Genomic DNA, 21,164 nt, shown 5'->3' with positions numbered 1-21,164 from the left:
TAATTAATCATTAATTTATCATTATTAATTTAAGTATTTAAAGAAAAATAACTCAAAATAAAAGAGAATAACGGTATAAGGACAGAAAATTCATATGAGCAAGAGGGACATATAAACTTAAAATTTACCAAAAAATTCGAGGTACTTGTAAAACCGCTCAAGTGCATGACCAAACAACAAAATCTAAATCATGTAATAACTAAGTAAAACCAGAAAACGAAAGAAAAATGTAAACATCCACAATTTTTGTAGCAAATAATAACTCTGCAGAAACAGGAAGCTTTATGAACTTACCAGCCTTTCGTTTTAATTGCAATAACAGCAATTTCTTGAATTTCCGCTAAACAACGTCAATTTCCGACAACAAGTAAGCCGTTATGATTAGGGAATGTCAAAAATTCTTATAAACGAAGGGTGCTAATGCATATCAGGACAAAGGAAAGTAGGGAGAGAGGAAGCATAGAAAGGTTAGCGAGTGTGTAAATCCAAAATTGTTAAGAAATCTAAATGCCTGAAGGCATGTGAGCTTAGTTTAGTTGTTTGAATAGAAAATTGGGTACGGTAAAGGACAAAAAGTTTGAGGTTATTAAGAAAAAAAGTTTGAGGTTATAAAGTAAAAAATGTAGTTTTGAGGGTAAAAGTGGATTAAGGCACTTTAGTAGGAATGTTTGCAGGAGTGAAATTATTTAAAGAAACTTAGTATAATGCTTCTTGAAACGTATTTAGTTGTTTTTCTAAGGTAAGTGTGGGTTTTGAGTTGTAAATTGTAAGCAGTACGGTGTAAGTTGTAAGATACAAGTTGTCAGAAATAAAGGGTTAGTTGTATGATATAAGTTGTAAGGTACAAGTTGTAAGTTATCAGATGTAAAGTACTAAGTTGCCAGAAATAAAAAATATTAGTTGTATGATATAAGCTGTAAGGTATAAGTCGTAAGTTTTACGATGTAAGTTGAAAGTTTCAAATTGTGCACTATTAGTTTTAAGTACTATGATTCTAATTTGCAAGTTGTAAGGTGTAAGTTGTAAGTTGAAAGTTGTAAGTTGTAATCTTAGATATCTCTTCTGCTAAAAAAAACCCGGTTGTAGTTCTAAATTTTAAGTTGTAAGTTGTGTGATATAAGTTGTAGGTTGTCGGATGTAAGTTGTAAGTGGTAAGATATAAATTGCAAGTTGTTAGATGTATGCTGTAAGTTGTGCGAATTAAGTTGAAAATTTTAAGTTGTAAGTTGTTAGTTGTAAGTTGTAATACGCAAGTTGTAAGTTGAAATTTGTGATCTTAAAAATGTATGAAGTTGTATGTTGTACGTTCTTAGTTATAAGTTGTAATACGCAATTTTTAAGTTGAAACATGCAATCTTAAAAATGTATGCTGCACCTGAGAGGAAGTTATAGGTCTAAGCTGTAAGCTGTGATGCCTAATTTCTAAACTCAAATTATATTATAGACTTCAACTGCCGCTTATTTCTTCCAAATTTTGATAGGTGTAAAGAAAATATTACTCTTACAAAATCACAATAATTTCTCTAATGTAATATTTGGCTTGTCAAAGTGGCCAAGGCTTGCTGACATTGTTTGAGTGTGTTATGAATTGAATGGCGTGCATGTTTCCTCACATGCCGGATGTGACTTGATTAACAGTTAGCAAAGCTATAACAACTTTTTGATAGAATGCCATTTTTGAAAACAACAACAGCAATGATATAACAGTCGAAATGTCGTAATGCAAAAAACTTAATAAGCAATTTCGCATATTTCTAGTATTTAATTACTTTCTAGCCTGTCGAAAAGTGAGGTTAATTGAATTAACTTAACTGCGCTGCTAAAGCAATTGCAATATTACTGAATATACAGTTAAATTACAGCAATTTGCCGAGGATAACAAGAAACCACTCACCATATGAAAGCTGCTGAATTGGGCATGTAGCCGCCTGGCACTCAAGCAATTGTGTGGCGTTACGAGTTGTTGCTGCTGTGGGGAGAGGCGCGCGCTGTTGCCAACGAAAATGCTAACGGTGTATGCTTGCGGCATAACGAAATCCATTTTTGCGCAACTATTTCGAAAAACACTATAGAAAATTAAAGTAGTGGCAGGCCATAAAAAATAGGCGGGCAACCGTAAGCGGGCAACAACGTTTACTAAATGCAGGCAGGCAAGTTGTGGCGCATATCTGCATGCAATCTTCAAATCGCTTGCCACACAGCACAGTGCAACAGGGCACATACCGTGGCGCACATAAGCGCATGTCGCACAGACACACACACACCGACACATGGCAGCGTATGAAATTTCCATTTTCAACGCGATTTTCTTAATGAATTTTTGCCACCGCCACTGCACCGCTACTTTGTAGATGCCACACGCATACATGCACATACAAAATACACATATATCTGTGTACAGACACAACTAGCAACACGCCTTTCCCTTGCTATCTCTGCGCTCGCTTGCTATCAGCCATCTCTATTACACCCACACACACACACTCATACACATGCACTCATGTGTGCGGCTAGTCTCTTGTGGCAGCATGGCATGCTATGCTATGCCGCGTTGCCATTTAAATTGAAATTGAAATGAAATCAAATTTTAGCGGTTACGGTGCAGGCGTTGCGACGTTGGCTGCAGGAGTTAAGAGGCGGTTAGCTTGTTATGCCTGACAGTAGTGGCGGCGCGCAGAGACAGTAACCGGAGTATAAGCAAGAAAAAGCACTAAAGCGTGGCACAGTGTACGTTCAAGCGCTGCTACTCTCACACATGCATTTATATATGTATGTATGTATGTATATCTTTATATGAATTTATGCTTATATATTTATAACTGTACATATTTGCCTGACGCGTGTATTTGCTTTGCTGCGCAAATTGCAAATTGCTTTTGACATATTTTGACAAGATTTTGATTAAGCCAAGTTGGCTGTTTTTGTTATTGTTGAGCGCTGTGACATTGCAACACCAGCAAATTTGCATTTCCAGTGCGCAGAATTAATAAAAAAATCATATTTATGGCTTTGGCATTTTATTGAATTTGTTAAGTAAAATAACATTTTGAAGTGCGGTGGCGGGAGAGGGATTTTTAGAGCAGAAATACGCTTTCAGTAGGATAAATCAAAAAATAATCGTTTTGAAGATTTATTGCTTTCACAATTTTGTGCTCTAATTTGCGCATTTTATCACAACATGATGGTTTGCAAATTTTGAGTTTTTTAAATTTTTTCAATTTAATGAGTTTTTGCAATTTTTTCAAATTTTTTTTCATTTTAATGAGTTTATAAGGTGTTTTCAAACTCTTTTCAATTTAAGAAGCTTACAAAATGTGTTCAAACTTTTTTCACATCGATGAATGTGTTTGAGGTATTCAAAAATATTGGTTAGAAAACTATTTTGAGTTTCCAAAAACGGTATTTGACAAATAATAAAGTGTTAAAATGTTGACATATTTATGAAAAATTTGTCATTTTTATTTTGCAACAGAAAAATTTCTAATTTTTTTACAAAATTTATAAAAAAATCCAAATAAATGTCAAAAAAAAATTTCCAAAAAGATTAACGCAAACTATTAATAAAATTTAACAATTTTTTTTTTTTCGTAGAAAGGTTTTCAATAAATAAAAAAAAATTGTTAGGAATTGAAAAAGGGTAGAAATTAATTTCAAAAAAATTTTAATGCAAAATATTTCTAATAAAACATTTATTGCAGCAAATGCTTAATTTTTTTTAGAAAAATTCTAAATCAATTTTCAAAAAAAAAAATGTACAACATTAAAAAGAAATCGAAATAATAGTAAACAGATTTTAATTTAAAATACTTGTAAAAATTAAAAAAAAAGTGTTAAAAAGTTTATTACAGAAAAACGCTTGATTTTTTATTTAGAAATATTTTCAATAAATTTTCTTAAAAAAAAATGTTAAAAATTGAAAAACAGTCGAAATTAATTTCAAAAAAATTGTTATGCAAAATATTTGTAATATAAAAAACAGCAAATTGTTTGACTTTTTTGGGAAATATTTTTAATAAATTTTGGAAAATTCATTAAAATTAAAAAAAGGAAATTAAGTTTAAAAAATTTTAATGTAAAATAGTTTTTCGATTGTTTTAGAAATCTCTTCAATGAATTTTCAGAAAAATATTTGTTCAATGTTGAAATAAAAAAGGACGCCAATAAATTTCAAAATTATTATTGTAAATATAAAATTAAAATTATATTTGTAATAAGAAATAAAAACAATTTATTACAACATTTTTTTTGATTTTTTTTAGAAATCATTTCAGCGAGAAAAAATTTTTGAAAATTGAAGAAAAAAAATCTAAATAATATTCCAACATTTTGAATGCAAAAAAATTGGTAATAAAAAATAGAAAAAAATTAATAACAGAAATGTTTTGAATTTGTTAAAAATATGTCAATAACATTAGAAAAAAAAATTTCAAAATTGAAAAAAATATGGAAATAAGTTTCAAAAAATAGTTTAGTGCATAATATTTGTTATAAAATAAATAAATTCCACAGAAATTTTTTTTGATTTTTTAGAAATATTTTCAATAAATTTTCAAAGAAAATATTCGCAATAAATTTCCATAAAATTTCAATGCAAAATGTTTGTAATAAAAAATTTAAAGCATTTATTACAAACTATATATTTTTTTTAATATTTTTCAAAAATTTTGAAAACTACTTTTTTAATACCAAAAAGGTTACTTGGTAGTTTTCATAATTAAACATAAGAAATTCGAGAAAAATATACAGAAAAATTGTAAGCAAAAAAATTAGCAGGAAGTGTTAAAAAATCTAAAAAATCGTAGTAAACTTCAGTGTCCCCAAATAGACACATTTTATTTAAAAATAAACCGTAAATATTATATATGTATGTGCATTGGTAGAGTGTTGAACTTAATCCAACCAAAATGTATTCTTGTCGCTCAACAAATCGATATGTTCGAACATAGTCGTGAATAAGTATATAAGTTTGTCTGCATCACGCTTTCTACATAAATCAGTTCGTTTGGACATCAACGGATTATTTTGTAATAAATTTGCATTTACAAAATCCCAAATCACTATTCATCTAAAACACCTATTCACCAACTAACTAACTAACTTTGGAAGCTTTCTATGCACTACATATTATACTTATATGAAGACTAGTAAAATATTCATATGCCTGTATGTGCGGTAATATTACTGCTGCATGTATATATGTATGTGTGTATGTGTTTGGAGTTGACTTTTTAGACACTATAATTCATGTCGCGCTTTGCGCAGCTAAAACGTTTGCCATGCGGGCACGAGTTGAAAGGCGGATTAAAAGCAAATATATTTTTATACTGAAATATAACTCTCTATGTGTCTGTGTGTATAAAAATAGCAGAATAGAATGGTGTTGAAAAAATGAAATGAAAGTCAATGACAGCGATTTGCCGGTTTGACCACAATCAGCACGATCTGCGGCTGGCACACCTACATGCATATGCACTTGTATATATATACTCTATTAAATAGATATATAGTATATACATATGCATATATATAGTGTATGGTTCTGTGCCGAATGCACTTGCAAAGTCACTGGCGCTTTGGTGACTTTGCATTTTATTTTATCGCTCTCTTTTTAATTGCTGTGAAATCGCTCATGTCAGTCGCTGTAGACAATTAAATAGAGAATAGGATTCTTTTGGATTAGTCACGCTCAGGTAGTGGTGAGAATTATGCATTTTTTATGTCGAATCTAAATTTATTGATATTTGTAGTATTTGATGATGTAAATAACTGTATAGCTGTTTGAATTTTTTTAATTTTGTTATGTGAAAGCGATTTAAAATTCTAATAAAGCTTTAGAAATACTATTATTCCTAACAAAATTTCCAAAAATTTTGATAAAGCTGCCACCGAGCTGGTTTGAGCTTGGATTTACAAGCTTGCCGGTGCTGTGCATTAAAAAAAAAATAAAATGTTAAACGGAGCTTTTTACAATTTAAAATTGTTTAAAATTTAAAATTTTTGATATTAGAATGATTTAAATACCCATAGAATACTCAAAACTGGTTTGAAAGTATTTGGTAGTATGACAGCAACGTAAGTGAGTTTATTGTTTAGCTTAGTTGACACATATTTGAAAAGGTTTTATATTTTTACATCTTGTTTAGGTTATTTTTATATCAAGAAACGCTTCTAATTCACCCGACGATTTGAACTGGTCTTATGAATATCTGATATTCCTATTGAGTAATCAATGTCGATGGAGTCATGTGTTGAAGTTCACGCAAGTGAGAAAAGTTCTCTGACCGCCATTCACTTGGAAATGGCCTGAAACGATTCTTTTACCAACTTTAGTGTAAGTTCTTACAGCAATATAAGGTAACCGATACCTTCAATGTAAGGTAACCGATGTCTTCCTTACTCTCCCTAATATTTGGTCACCACGAAAGTTATCTACTAGATATAACCCCTAGCTATTTGATCTTAGGTAGATAACAAATGAGGTTTGCATCGCGAACTAAAATCTGTTGCACTCTATTTGACCTTACTCACGTTGGAGTTAAAAAAAAAAGTATTTCATGTTTCAGTTGTATAGCCATAATCTCAACCTCTTACCATAAGTGATGAAATTTATGTGAGTTTTTCGTTGTTGCCATAAAAATATTATCAATCATCTCAACTTCAAGAGAGTCTCTAAATATGACAGCAATATAAGATTTTCTTGCCTGCTTCAACAGCTTTAATCAAAATATGAAATTTGAACCTTTAAAGTCCATTTCTCGAATAGGTTAGCACATCTCCAATCATCCTTACTTTCTGATCACGTTAAGTTTTAAGCAAGCTCAGACATTCTTTGTGAAAAATCGCAGCCCTTGCAAACTTAACTTATGCAAATCCGTCTGCGTCTAAAATCTGTCAACAAAAAAATCACAAAAAATATGCAAATATTCAAATCTACGTGGAACTTAAACTACATTGCAATAAAAAAACAAAAACAACAGCAAAAAAAATATTTCACAATAACAACACATACCAAACTCCACCTTGACTCATGTCTGCGCCTAAGCAGATACAAATTTGCTCTTACTCACCAGTGCAACTACTGCAGGCATTCTCTTAACGGTAATGCAGTTGACATAATACAGAAGAATACGCTCACACAAACAACAACAAAGCAGCGGCGCATATCTTTTCAGCGCCGGAAAGTAAAAATTTGTCCAAGAGCCAGCTAAAAATGTTGTGCTTTAAACGCTTCAGATTTTTTAAGCGCTCTTGCCTTATTTGTTGTTTGTATAAGTTTCGGTACGTTTTATAGCCTTAAGCGCCAAACTTTCGTAAGCAAATTTTATGCAATTTTTTCTTAGCGCAAACTTTTGTCGCAATTTTTTCAACTCTCTGCACTGAATTTGTTGCTTTTTTCAGCTTTTCCTTAAATATTACTAAAGTGTTTCTTTCATTCACTCACATACTCTCTCTCTTTCTTCTCTTTGCAGGTGCAGGCCTTTGCTGCTGTTGTTGTGCAAAAGTACTACAAAGATGTCAGCATAATTTTCGTGTCTCAGCAAAATAATTGGGGGCATAAAGTGACCGTCGAGCGCTGACAGCTGCGCGAAAGAAAAAAAAATCGCTGATAGTTTTTGCATTAAGCCTTAACTGTGAAAAAAAGTGTTGCTAAATTTTCGCGTTTTCAGTTTACGGTAAAATAGCGGTATATACGGTTTCGGTTTCGCGTTTAATTTCGCGGTGTTTCGCATCGGTTACGGGTAAACTAAAATTTTTTCGCAATTTAAACGGTAAAAATAAACAGACGACCAAATGTTGGCCTTTCATAACGAGCACATTGCAAGTGAGTACTAAGAACTTAAATTTTTTTGATATTTATTAATTGCTTTTGTTACAAAATTATATGTTTGCGTGCACAAGTTCAGTATTTCTTTGAAATTATTGGCGATTTACTTTCAGCAAGTTATAAATATTATTTTGCTAGCGAAGCTTGTGAAGGCGACATGTTACTCATACGCAGTGTAGCACAAACCTTGCAAAAATATTTAGCTAGCTAAGGGTAGTTGGGAGAATTTTAAATTTTTTTTTGTTATAATTTGAAGGTGGTTTTCTGTCTTTAGAACAGGATTCCAAATTTTTAAAAACTGTCATTAATATACATATGTATTTCTCGAAAGAATTTTTAACGCATCTTTCAATACAAAATATTTAGATAATCGAAATATTCAGACGGTCTATCAGGTTTATTCTAAATCTTTATATAAAACAGCTTTTAGCTTAAGTTTGCAGGCGATCTATTTATCACATAAAAAATATTTTATATATATTTTATATACACTGCAAACCTAAACGATCGGAGTCAAGTGCTTGTTTGGAAAAAGTTCTCATTTGGAGAGATACCTTGTTTTGTAAGGAATTTTTTGAATTTGCGAAGGTAACGTTGTTTCTTGATTTTATTACATTAACAATGGTTTGATTTCAAGTCGAAGAAAGTTGCTCATACGCAGTGTGGTACATTTAAAAATATATTTATTTTAAACTGTATAATATTTTTCCAAGAAAATGGAAGATTGTTTGATTGTTAGAGGTTTCATTTCAAAATAGAAAAACATTACTCATACGCAGTATGGTATATATGAAGATTTATAATTATAGAACATTCTTCAAAGGAAAGGATACAATTTCTGAAACTTTATTTATATTTAAACTATACAAAATAAAAAAAATATATCAATTTTTTAGCTTAAAAAACTTCAAAATCCAACAAAATAGTTAGTCATACGCAGTGTTGTTCGTGTGAAAATGTATTTATTTTAAATTAACGAAATTTACAATTAAGGAATTTTTTTTAAACTTTATTAATATTTATTATAATTTATTGATATATATTTTTTAATTTAAGACGGTTTTATTTCAAAATTATTCTAATTAAATAGTTACTCATACGCAGTGTGGTACATATGAAAAATATATTTATTTTAAATTATACAAAAGTTTGTTAGAATAGAAAGACTTTTTGATACTTTGTAAATGACTTGGTTTGATTTTTTATAGCTTTTAGAGGTTTGAATCAATTATAACTGTTCATTTTAATAACTTTTGTAAGTTTAGTTTGATTTTAGAGCCAAATTGTAATGTGGTTTTGAATATAGCTTGTAAAGGTATTTAAGTTATGGTTTTTGTTGATTTTTGATTTTTATTATTGAATTTTTAAATACTCAATATTTTTTTGCTTAAATTTTATAGTTATTATTATTAATTATTTTTTTGAAAGTCTGAAAATTTTTTAGCTTTTTGTCATCATATCTTAATTTAAATATTGAATTTTTTAATACTTAATTTTCTTGCTTAATTTTTAGCATTTTTAATATTTTTTTTCAATATTTGTTATGAAATATTAAATACTTTGCTTTATTTTTGCTTATAACTTTCAACAATTTTTCACAACTGCTAAGTACTTACATATAATCTATAATCAACCTACTGACAGCTAAGCTTTAACCATCACACGACGTAAGCCACTAATGACATAATTTCACTTACGACCACTTTAGTTCGGCTGCCAAGTATTCAATTTAGCAAATTTACAATTTAAATAAATTTCGAACTAACAAATGCTTAACCGCCCCAAAGCAGGTCATATATATTTAAACTGGCGTTAATTATAATGCACACATGAAAAATATGCACACTGTGCTACATAATTTTTATACAGCACAAACGCCCACTAAGTACGGACGACTAATAGCGCTTAGGCCTTGTAATTTGCATGCTAATAAGCAGGTGTAAGGCAGCATTAAGGCCGGGCCGGGGTAGATGCATATGAAAATTAAAGTATATCAGGCAAGCAAGTGCATACATACAAACAAGCATGCATATGGATATTTGAATAAGTATATGCGCTTGTGTATGTATGAGTATGTGTGCGCCGTAGCAAACAGGTGCCAGACTTCACAAAAAGCGCCCACCAGCTGGACTCAAGCTAGTAGCGGTCGGTGTCTGTGTGGCATGCTAACCGCAAAGCTTGACGATGTACTGTGTGCCCACAGCTACAAACACAGACACACTCACACATGTATAAACATATAATACAACTTGAACACATACGCTTGCGAGCATATTTACATTTGACCATATATGACCGCGCCGAGTTCTCATTACATGCTCATACATCTGTTGGGGGCTACCATGCAACCATTTTACAGCCATTACTCTCGCCGCACATGCACTAGCGTGTGTGTATGTTTGTGTGTTGCCTGCTTGCTACTAATATATGTCTACCTGCATGAGTCGTAGCTGGCTGGCTGCTAATCTCTTGCTTAATATGTTAATTGCAAAAACTAAAACGGACTTTCTCACCTACACATTTGCATCCTTTGCGTCGTCATTTGCATGCACCCACACACACCCACACGTGTGCGTATAGCAGTAAACTTGCGCGCTAAGTTGCATTTAGCGTAATTTTGCCTTTGGTTTGCAAAGTTAATTTCTCACATCCGACACTAATCCATTCTGACTGGCGGTCTCACACACCAACTGGCTATCTTGGTTTGCTGAGCGAGGTAGGCAAGTGTATGTATCTGTATTGTAATGCTTGAGTGGTTGTAACTTGTCGGCTGCTTTGTGGCAAAGACAAATGAGCGCTTGCGATTAGATAAATGTAGAATTTGGTTGCATTAACTAAGGCGGTGGTAATCTCGTATTTAAATTATGGAATTGTTCACGTAAGTCTTAGCCTCCAATTTAAGTCTATCTTATATAGTCGAGGTTTGTATGAGTATTTTATAAAGAGAGATGTAGAAATTGTGGACTTTTTCAATAGCAATTTACCACAGTAAATTGGCCTGATAGAGTAGTATCAACTATGTAGAGAGAAAAACGTGGGAACATGGATCCAAAGGTCTCCATCCTGCGCCTACAGGCTGCTGTGCAGTCAATCAGCAGATGTTCTGGAGTTTCAGACTCCAAGTCGCAGAATTGGCAATTCGCGAAGAAAGCGATACTCATGTTATATAAGTACTTCTGGAGCTTACAATGGCTAGTGTAGAAGGCAACAAGTAGCCTGAGTTGTTGCCCATGCTTCTACTTACCCACTGCTTCATACTTGGAGAGCAGCTCCTTTATGGTGTGGGCACGAGCCGCAATGAAAGCTTCCGGTCCTACCATGTTGGTGGATGCTGCGGAGCGGGCAATTTCATCGGCCACTTCATTTCCGGCTATATCTTTGTGACCTGGCACCAAAATAAGGTCTATTTCGCTACGATCTGATAGACTATTCAGTCGTTGTATACACTCCTGCCCCACTCCTAACCCTTAGTACAGCTATATGTATGTTCATTGCGATAGTTACGTTGGAGGCTTAACTCTACGCACCGACATATAGCAAAGACCTCTGCTTGGAATATGCTCCGAAAACTACACATAGAAATAGAAAGTTTTGTGCGTGGTGCTGAGACCCCTGTGCCAATATCCTTCGACGTTTTCAAGCCATCGGTTTACCACTTGATTGTACTGTCTTTACGCAGTAGCTCGAGAGCGGAATCGTTCGATTCAGTTTTACTGATGAAGGTAACTTTAAACTTCCTAATGAAGTTAACGTTTTACTAAAGCTATCTTTTAAGAGAAGAGCTAGTGATATTTCGCCACTTTGATCTATCATGCGTTGGAGACAGATTACCTCACCTTTATCAACTTGATCGACTTTATAACGTCAGTTAATTGTTTTTCCTTTAATTTCTGATATTTTATAATTTTTTTTCGAAGAGTTTCAGCCTGCTGTCTTTAAGTTTTTACTATTTTCAAAAGGTTTCTGGACTGGTCTAATTAGACAACTGCCGTTTGAAAAGTGAAAGCTGACTTATATTTGGCGGCAGTTATTTGACATATAATATCTATTTTATATTAAACTCAAAATTTGTGATACTCCATGTGACATCCGTTTGACAGCAGCCCTCTGACATCCATTTGACGTTTGTCGTCTGATATCTGTTTGACATTTGTCATCTGACATCTACTTTATAGTTGACAACAAATTACTGTTTGACATATAGTATGTAACACATTTAATACCTTACAGAGAAGTGAAATCTATTTGACAGTTGTCATCTGCCACCGATTTGACATTAACCTGACATCTGCTTTACATTTTCCATCTGACATTCGTTTGATATTTGACATCTAATTTCCGTTTGATATTTGGCGTCTGAAATATATTTGACAGCAGCTGTCTGACAACTGTAATCAATTTACCATCTGGCAGAGTTATGAAATCTACTTTACACTTGCCATCTGTCAGTCATTTGACGTCTGATATCTGTCAGCCATTTAACATCTAGCATCTGACAGCCATTTGACGTCTGACACCTATCAGCAATTTGACATCTGGCATCTGTCATCCAATTGTCGTTTGTCTGCTTTAAGTTTGGCTGTTATTTAAGTATGTTTGAAATTATACCAAAATTTTGCTTTAGTTTTCCTTTTCACAACGCAATCATAAAGTTATTCGCTCAAAGCTTCAGAAGTAGTTTACACTTATGCTGGCCGCATGGAATTTAATTAATATTTTATTAGTACTAGAGCAGCCTTATATTCTCTCCCATCATGTGTGTTGGGGTCAACTTAAAAGTTGACAAAGAAAATTATTAAGAGCAAAAGCATAAGAATTGAGCTCGAATACGCTCGACTGTATATTTGTTTGACATGTTTTTTTTTTACTTTTTTTTATTACTTGCTTTATGGAGGGTCGTTCAAATGCGGCGCACGTAAATATAAACAAAAATGCAAATACACACATACCGTTGTTTGAATGTGACTGTTTACTTTATTAATGTTTTAAATATAAAGTACAAGCATGAGCATAAGTAAAAAAAATTAAATAAAAAACCTTGAAGTGCGACATGGCTGCCGGAAATGTGACGCTGCCCTTAAACCCAGCCACAAACTCAAGCATCACCCCAACAACAGGCCTCTTTGCCGTTGCCACTTGTGCCAGCATTATATACTCGTATATATTATTGAAATGCCCACAGTTATGTGCTTACCGCCCGCAATTCTCCATTCTCCATTTGCAGTACTCACACGGCGCCAAAAGCCGCCGCTAACCAACACTTGGCTGTGCCAGGCGACTTGCGTGGCCCGACGTTCCTAGCGCTGCTTCGGTCGCTCATTCGTTGGCCAAAAAGAAAGTCCTTGACAAGTTATTATAAGTTTCAATTAAAAGTGGCTTAAGTACTCGAGCTGCCTTGCAAAGCGCGTGGCGGGGAACTCAAGGTGTAGGGCGGAGGCATGAGTGAGTGGGACAAGCGAATGACTGATGACTGTCGAATATGCCGTTACAAGTGGCTAAGGGTATGTGTATGTGTTTTGTGGAGGAGTAAGCGAAAATTTTGTTTTACAAAACAGTTTAAAGTGGCTAGAAACCAACAAACGAAAAAAACTCAACAAACTTGTTTTTTGTTGAGAACATTCATTTCCCCATGGCATTGGATAAAAATTGCTCAAGTGCGCTGATAAGCTTGTTTATCGGAATTTTGCGAAGAAAATAATTAGCCGAAAGTCACGGGTGACATATAAAAATGCTCATTAATTTTGCCAGTGTTTGATAGTTAGACGGAGTATAATACTTAAAGATTGTGGTTTTCATGTTAATAAGGATTTGCTGGTTCTTGCTTTGGTAGCATTACCATTACTGGAGGTAATTTTCGAGATTCTTAGAGTTTGTAAGAGATTTTCTAGGACCAAACTCTTTCAAACTTTTGGCACTTAGAGTTTGTTGTAAATTTACTAAGATCAAACTCTTTCAAACGTTTGGCACTTAGAGTTTGTTGGAGATTTACTAAGACCACCTAGGATAAAAACTTCATTAAATTTTGTGTACATATCTTGTCTGAAACTTCATACCGGAGTTGCAAATCTTAACTTCTGAATCATAGCACTGCTAGTAAGTTATTACCTTGATGTCTGATATTTCGCTCTTGAGGCTTGGTGGGTGATGCATGACAGTTGACACTGTCTAAAAAATACTTCATAACTGACCTCGAACGCCGGGTTAAAAAGCTAATACTGATCTTTGGATCCTGTTATATTATCCTCAAGTAGCACATGACACCTGACATAAGACGTTTGACTACTGACAGTAAAAGGTTGACACTTGGCAGTTCACACATGACAGTTAAACTTGAATTTGAGTAACACTCTATTTTTTATGGACTTACCGCTGCAAAAATGTCACTTTGAGCTTGGCCTTTGAATCCACAATACTTTTGATTAGAACACAGGTAATTTAAGGTTACATTTGACGTTGACATATGACATTTGACACTTGATCTTTGAGCTCACTTAATTTTTTATGAACTTTATGCTTCAAATTTGTCATTTTAAGCTCGGCCTTTAACCCACTGTACTTTTTATTTGAATATTGACAGTAAAAGTTTGACATTTCGTAGTTGACATATAACAGTTGATACTTGATTTTTTTCTGATTTCATTTACTATGGATTTGTCACTTTAAGCTCGACTTTCACACCGCATATACATGTTGTTGTTTGAGTACTGACAGTAAATTTTGATATTTAACAGCTGGCATATGACAGTTGACGCTTGATTTTTTATCCTTCTTATTTTTATGGACTTTTTTCTTCAAACTTGTCACTTTACCGTACTTGTTGTTTGAATAATGACAGTAAAGATTTAGACTTGACAGTTGACATATTACTTTTGTTACTTGAGGTTTGGTCTCATTTAATTTTTTATAGACTTTTTGCTTTAAGTTGTTGCTTTAAGCTCGGTCTTCAATACACAATACTTGTGGGCTGGACGCTGATAGTAAAAGTTTGACACTTGACATATGACAATTGGCAATGTATTTTAGATCTCATTTAATTTTTGTAGACATTCTGCTTCAAAGTTGACACTTTAAGCTTGACCTTCAATACACAATACTTGTGGGTTAGACACCGACAATGAAAGTTTGACACTTGCTTGTCACTTCATTTTTGATTTCATTTATTTATTTTATAGACTGTAAGATTTAAACTTGTCACTTTCAGCTTAACCTTAAAAAAAAACTTGATGTTTGACAATTGCTAGTGAAAGTCCGACATTTGTGAGTTGACATATGACAGTTGACACTTAAATTTTGATCTTATTTTAATTGTATGTACCTTATACTTCAAACATGTCACTTTATGCTCGGGCTTCAACCCACCATACTGGTTTTTTGAATACTTACAGTAAACGTTTGACAGTTGACAGTTATTTTATGACAGTTGACAGTTTTCTTATGACAGTTGACACTTACTTTTTGATCTGATTCAATTTTGTATGGACTTTCTACTTTAAAATTGTCATTTTTAGCACGATATTCAGAATACAATACTTGTGGATTGGACTCTGACAGTAAAATTTTGACACTTGACAGTTTATATATGACAGCTGACATTTAAGTTTTGATCTCATATCAATTTTTGTAAACTTTCTGCTTCATATTTGTCACTTTGAGCTTGCCCTTTAACATGACAACTAGTCTTATGGCTAAATTTAATGAGTAAATTAAAAGAAAAAGAAAAAAATATCTTTTTTTAGTATATACATATGTATATATATATATTTGTTGTTATTTATATTTTCTGTTCTGTATTAAAATTTATAGTCCACTTTTAAGAGTATACTGCTTCTTGAAAAAATATTTTATTATGTGCAACAAAGCCACTTTCCATGCTTTTCACTTTCCTCCTTTAGCTGCAACAAAGTATTTCGTAGAAAAATTCTCCGTTATTATACCCACAAGAATATAAACAAACACACCTGTATGCACTTTTATGCATATGGAGAATCGACATGCACTTTGTATGTTAGCACTTATGTGGCAACTTCAACAAAGCGCTTAAGTGCTGCTCATAAAATATTAAGAAATATTTAAACGTTTTCTAATTTTCTCCAAAGAGCTGAAAATGAGGTGAAAAGCACACTTATTTATATTTTATGATGAAGTTTATTTATTTGTGCAATTTCACGTTATTTGGGCTAGAAAGCAAGCTTTCTGATGTGAGCGGAGTAATATAGTTAACTATATAAGCAACTTTTACTGATAAATTTCTACACAAAACGCTAATATATTCAATTGCATTCATCTTAAGCTAGTATTACCACTTTTCTTTTAAAAAAAGATACTCAAAACACTCTAGAAGCCGCAAGTGCTTGCTCCCAACTCATTGTCTTTAGTTTGCAGTGAGTGCCTGAGCTTTTATGCAACGCGGCTGTATGGGGGCGTGTAGGCGGAAAATTGAATTTCAAATTTTCAGCCAACTCCCCACACGAGCACAATTTCGAGCACTTGCTAGCTTACTTTTTGGCATTTCCATGTTATTTCCTTTCATTTCTTAGCACTTCACAGCCATTAGCCTTTGCCAAAACGCCTATCAACTAGGCGCGAGTTTGTTTGTATGTGTGTATTGTGGTGTGAGTGCCAGCCAAAGGCCAACAAATATGAGGTTGAAAGGTGTAGTGCTAGCAATTGGCAGTCTTAACTGAGGCCGCCGTCGTTGTGATACAAAAAGACTCACACATGTATTGACACACACACATACATATGTACATGTGTACCAGCTCTCACACCCACATATACCTGTGCTAATGCACGTGTGCTGCTATTTGTTTTGTTTGTTTGCATTACCATATTCGAGTGCTGGCAACAATGACTCAGCCGACAAGCGTCAAAAGCTTTTGCTGCCCGAATATTTTCAAACAACTTTATGCTACCACATGTATATAGATACCTACATATATATACATATATATATATAATACCTTTATATATATTGAAGTGTTGGTATGAGCGTGAGTTTAGTTTCGAAACCTTTCTTTTAGCATTTTCTACTATTAGAAATTGCTTGTTTATGTTACGCTTTGCAAGTATCATTTGCTTTGCTTTCGTTTAGGTATTGTTGTTTTTGCTGTTGCTCTACCGTTGGCATATTACAATTGTTTTGCATGTAATGATGACACTGATAATGTTATTTGGGTGCCTTGGTCTCGCTCAAACAACAGTCTGTACTTGAGTTCACTTGCTTTAACGGGTTGTCTGCAGTTTGAGGTGGAATTTTTCGTGGCGAGGCAATCAAATTTAATAAATATTGGAAGGTCTTTCAGGAAAAGTGTATGGTGCTTTTTTCGATTCACTAAAAAATGAAAAAATCAGAAATTTTTCTAACTGATTTTGATGCCAAGAAGTTGGAACAAAAATAGTTTGATATTAGTTTTTTTAGCAAATCGAGTTCGAATGTCAAATGTAAGTTTTATTGTGTAAGCATATTTTTGTAACCATTATATCGGTTACCCCATATAGAGTTTAAATGGAGCCATTCGGTCATAAAGAGGTCGAAGAAGTCATTCGAAGTCTTATGACCGCTAAATACTAATGTAAGGGTAATGCTAATTTGCAATATATAGAAAACCCAATGAGACACTTTAATCGTTCTTTAATCTTTTTCACCATATCAGCGTAAGCACCTGAATACATATATGTGGCTGCTGGCACTCTACACTCTTTGTAAACAAAAAAATATCTACTTAAGATACTTTCTTAGTATATTTGGATCCAAAGCCGAACCATAACCAAAATATTTAAAATTTCCAAAGTCATATATGTATGCTCGCATGCGTTAAAATTCCATCTCCTATCGGGTGTTTCAATAAAAACGTTACTTTATTCTTTGTCTCACTGGCACGAAAGCATTTTGTACTGTGCCTGTAGGCTCAAATTACTATTAACTAGACGCTCAATTGTTGATATGACAGGACGATTATGACGACCATAAGTTGGACGTAGCGCTCTTAAAGTTCGGTAGTAAATTTTGCTGATTTCGACTCGTTATTGTATCGTATATCTTTCCATGATAAAATTGCGAACCAAACTGAAGAAAAATGAAAAAAGAGCGGGGAAAAATATGACAACGTTTCTTGTCCCAATCGGTTTACTTTTGTAGCGTCATTTTGAAAACAACCCATTGGGTTCTTAGACACATTTTAGGCAGCCTCTCCAAGTAGAAGCTTTTAATTTGTACCCGGAAAGTCCTACGCTTTACCGATTTAATTTTTTTTCTTATTACCAAATACTTCAATACAAATCTTGCTTCCAAGTACTAGAAAAAATACCCTGTTTCCTAGATTTTGTAGAAAGTTTAATGTATTTTCCTTTCATATGTCTAATATGACTTTCAAAAATTTTGTATTCTTCGCAAAACGCTCCAATATTAATTATTATTAAATTCTGTGTGGAAACATTCACTAAAATAGTTGCATAAAAATTCCATTTGACCATTCGAATTGATAAAATTAAACAAAACCATAAACTTTGCGCACAGGTGCACCACAGTCAAAGTCTAAAGGCCACTGAGCCTAAATGTATGCTACAAATATACATAGCGCAAGCATACTTTTAGGCGCTACTGTGCTAATACGTACATATGTCTAACTAGCATACTTTTAGGCGCTAGTTTCCTACTACATACACCCACATACAGCTGTTTAACTAGCATACACTCAGGCGCTAGTTTGCTTAGCGGCCTGTGTATCTGACATACGAAACCACATTTCTATAAATACTCTCATATGCATATATCATGGCAGGTTTTGAAATTTCGCAAACGCCTTTTTCACTATTCAATTTGACTTTTGTATAACTGTATAACCTAGCTTATACATTTTTTTTTGCTTACTGCTGGCCTGTGCTGCCTTGGTTGCTGCCCACAAACGTTTAGTTTAGTCTGAATTTTAATGGGTCGTCATTTACGGTTTTGCAGCGTACCAACAGCGAGGAAGTGGCAGCATTCGACGCTGAAAAGTGCAAGCAAAAGTCAAAACTATTTTAGGGGGCGTTTCGGCTACACCTACAACCAAAAATTTCCAGGACACACACATACGCAAGCGCTCTCAAATACATTTATAAATTTAAAATTTTTATTTGGAACTTTTTGTGCGGCGAATTTTGGGTTGCAGGTGTGCTGGCAATCAACTTCACTCGTGCTTTAGCTGCGCAAGTTTCTTCACTTGTATTTATTTTTGTCTGTGCGTGTGTGTGTTCGTGTGGGTGGATGGAGGCAAGACCACTTTTGGCATTGCCAATTTCAATTTCGTTTGCCACGCTATCTCTGTATGCATGCATGTGCATGTGCATGTATGTTTATATTAAGTGCAGCTGTGTGTGTATGTGTTGCTTGTGGCAACCACATTTTGATATGCAATTTACATTTTGTTCCAGCTTTTGCTGTGCTTCCGCTTTTTTGCGCCTTCCGCTCGCCTCCTTCACCTTTGTAGTGTGCTCGTATTGCTTACTGTGTTTCTATTAACCAGTTGTGTGTGTGTATGTGTGTGGATTTCTTTGCTCTCAACCCGTTTGGTATTTAGCCAAATCATTCTTTATAGCAGCCGAAAAGGCAGTCGGCTGCATTCCATTGCTGTGCACAATTGATTTTGACAGCATTTGGCACAAGTCCGACTGGCTCGTTGAAAAGAACTTAACACATTTACAAATCGACAGTGAATTGGCTAACTAGGGAAAGTGGTAGAACCGAGGCATTCAAAAAATGTTTTAAAATTCATATTAACTTTTAACTTAATGTGGTTTTTTGGTTTAGGAAATACATAATTGAATAATTCGTGGAGAGCATTGAAATATTGGTAAGAGATGTGAAATATGGGTAAAGCGCTTCATCAGGTTATTATATTGAGTATATAGCTATATACATATGCATAAGTGGAATACATAAACTTGCAACGGATTAAGGTACTGCTAAAATTACAAGCTAACTAAGAACACTTTGTGTTCCAGCACAACTCCTTACAAACTTATCAAATCTGAGGGGCGAGAGAAGTTTTTCTACTCAAAATTATCCAGAACCGAAAAGCAAAAAAAATATTGTTATAGATGAATACAGCTACTGATCGAAGAAGTAGCTACAATTTTAATTTTTTGATAAAATATGCATACATACATACATGTCTCGACTTCTTTTGGTTCTAATTAATTTTCTTTCTTCGTTACGTAAAAGCAACGTCATATTTCAAAAAAGATGTATATGTCGTGTATGTGCGGTATCAGAATATATTGTTTTTGTTCGAAAAGTTTATTCTTAGGCTTTAACTTCCTTCATATCTGAAGCCCCTACAAAACGCAGACTCTATACAATTGGGCTGAAAATTTCGTACGCTATTAGAGAAACAGTTTTTTTGATAAAATTTAATTTTATTATTCGATATAATGATCTTAGAGGGCGATACAATGATTATAGCATTAAAAAAAGCTTCAATACCATAAATTTGCCAGCCGAATTTTGTTTCTTTCTACGGTTTAGGGTCGGCTCTTCATATGCAGTCCTCTCGGCTGACCATCGATATATGCAATACAATCCTTTGATATTTTTAGAGTCTCAGCTTCGAGAGCTGACTGCCTACTTCCATTTAGGGAAATGCGAAATTATTTTCGGTTTTATTTTTTATCATCCTCGGTGTTCATGTCGTATCGTTCAAGCTAAGTAAGCCCCTTTTTAACAGCTGATTTTGTTACAGAGTTCAAATAATGTACATTAAACCAAACCTTGGCTTTGATAGTATTTTTTGCCCCAAAAAGACATGTTTTATTAACACACGAAATTTTTTTTACCCATAATTTGCGAACATTAATCTTCCGCAAAAACCCTTCTCTCGAAAATTCGTAACGCCGATTCAATAGATGTTATCATCGTTCATGCATCTGTACCATATAGCAGGACGGGGGGTGATGACTGTAGAATTTGGTCTTTTAGTCTTCTGGTCGAGAAAGGACTTTTCTTCTCATACTCAGTCCGAAGTAGCACCAGCTGACAAAAGTTATTTTGCGTTAGATTTACAGGCTGACATTGTTGATGGTGATAACGCTGGTTCCAGGATAGACGAAATTATCTACGACTTCAAAGTTATGTCTTTCAACAGTGAGGTGGGAGTCAAGTCGTGAATGCGACGACTTTTTGTTTGATAAGAGGAGATATTTCGTCTTTCCCTCGTTCAGTATCAGACCCAGTTGCTTTGCTTCTGTATCCAACCTGAAGAAGGCAGAACCGATTGAATAACAACCGGGGTTGTTATGGTCAATGATATCTATGCCATCGGCGTACGGCAGCAGCCGATTTGTTAGACCTGTTAAACACATA

At 33.8% G+C, this 21,164-nt stretch overlaps 1 protein-coding gene across 1 annotated transcript in view; it reads left to right on the top strand.

Annotated features, from left to right (window-relative positions):
• The window catches only part of LOC120776614 (CUGBP Elav-like family member 4), a 975,983-nt gene that overhangs the window by 122,857 nt on the left and 831,962 nt on the right, over positions 1–21,164 (top strand). The window contains exon 2 of the mRNA XM_040107404.1: positions 7,470–7,822. Within this exon, the coding sequence (XP_039963338.1) occupies positions 7,792–7,822 (31 nt within the window). The 5' untranslated portion in view covers positions 7,470–7,791. The remainder of the gene's footprint in view (positions 1–7,469; positions 7,823–21,164) is intronic.

The sequence above is a fragment of the Bactrocera tryoni genome, chromosome 5 (assembly GCF_016617805.1).
Source record: "Bactrocera tryoni isolate S06 chromosome 5, CSIRO_BtryS06_freeze2, whole genome shotgun sequence".
Classification (NCBI taxonomy): Eukaryota; Metazoa; Arthropoda; class Insecta; order Diptera; family Tephritidae; genus Bactrocera; species Bactrocera tryoni.
The sequence above is the reverse complement of the archived record's forward strand: the minus strand, read 5'-3'. Positions and strand labels throughout refer to the sequence as shown.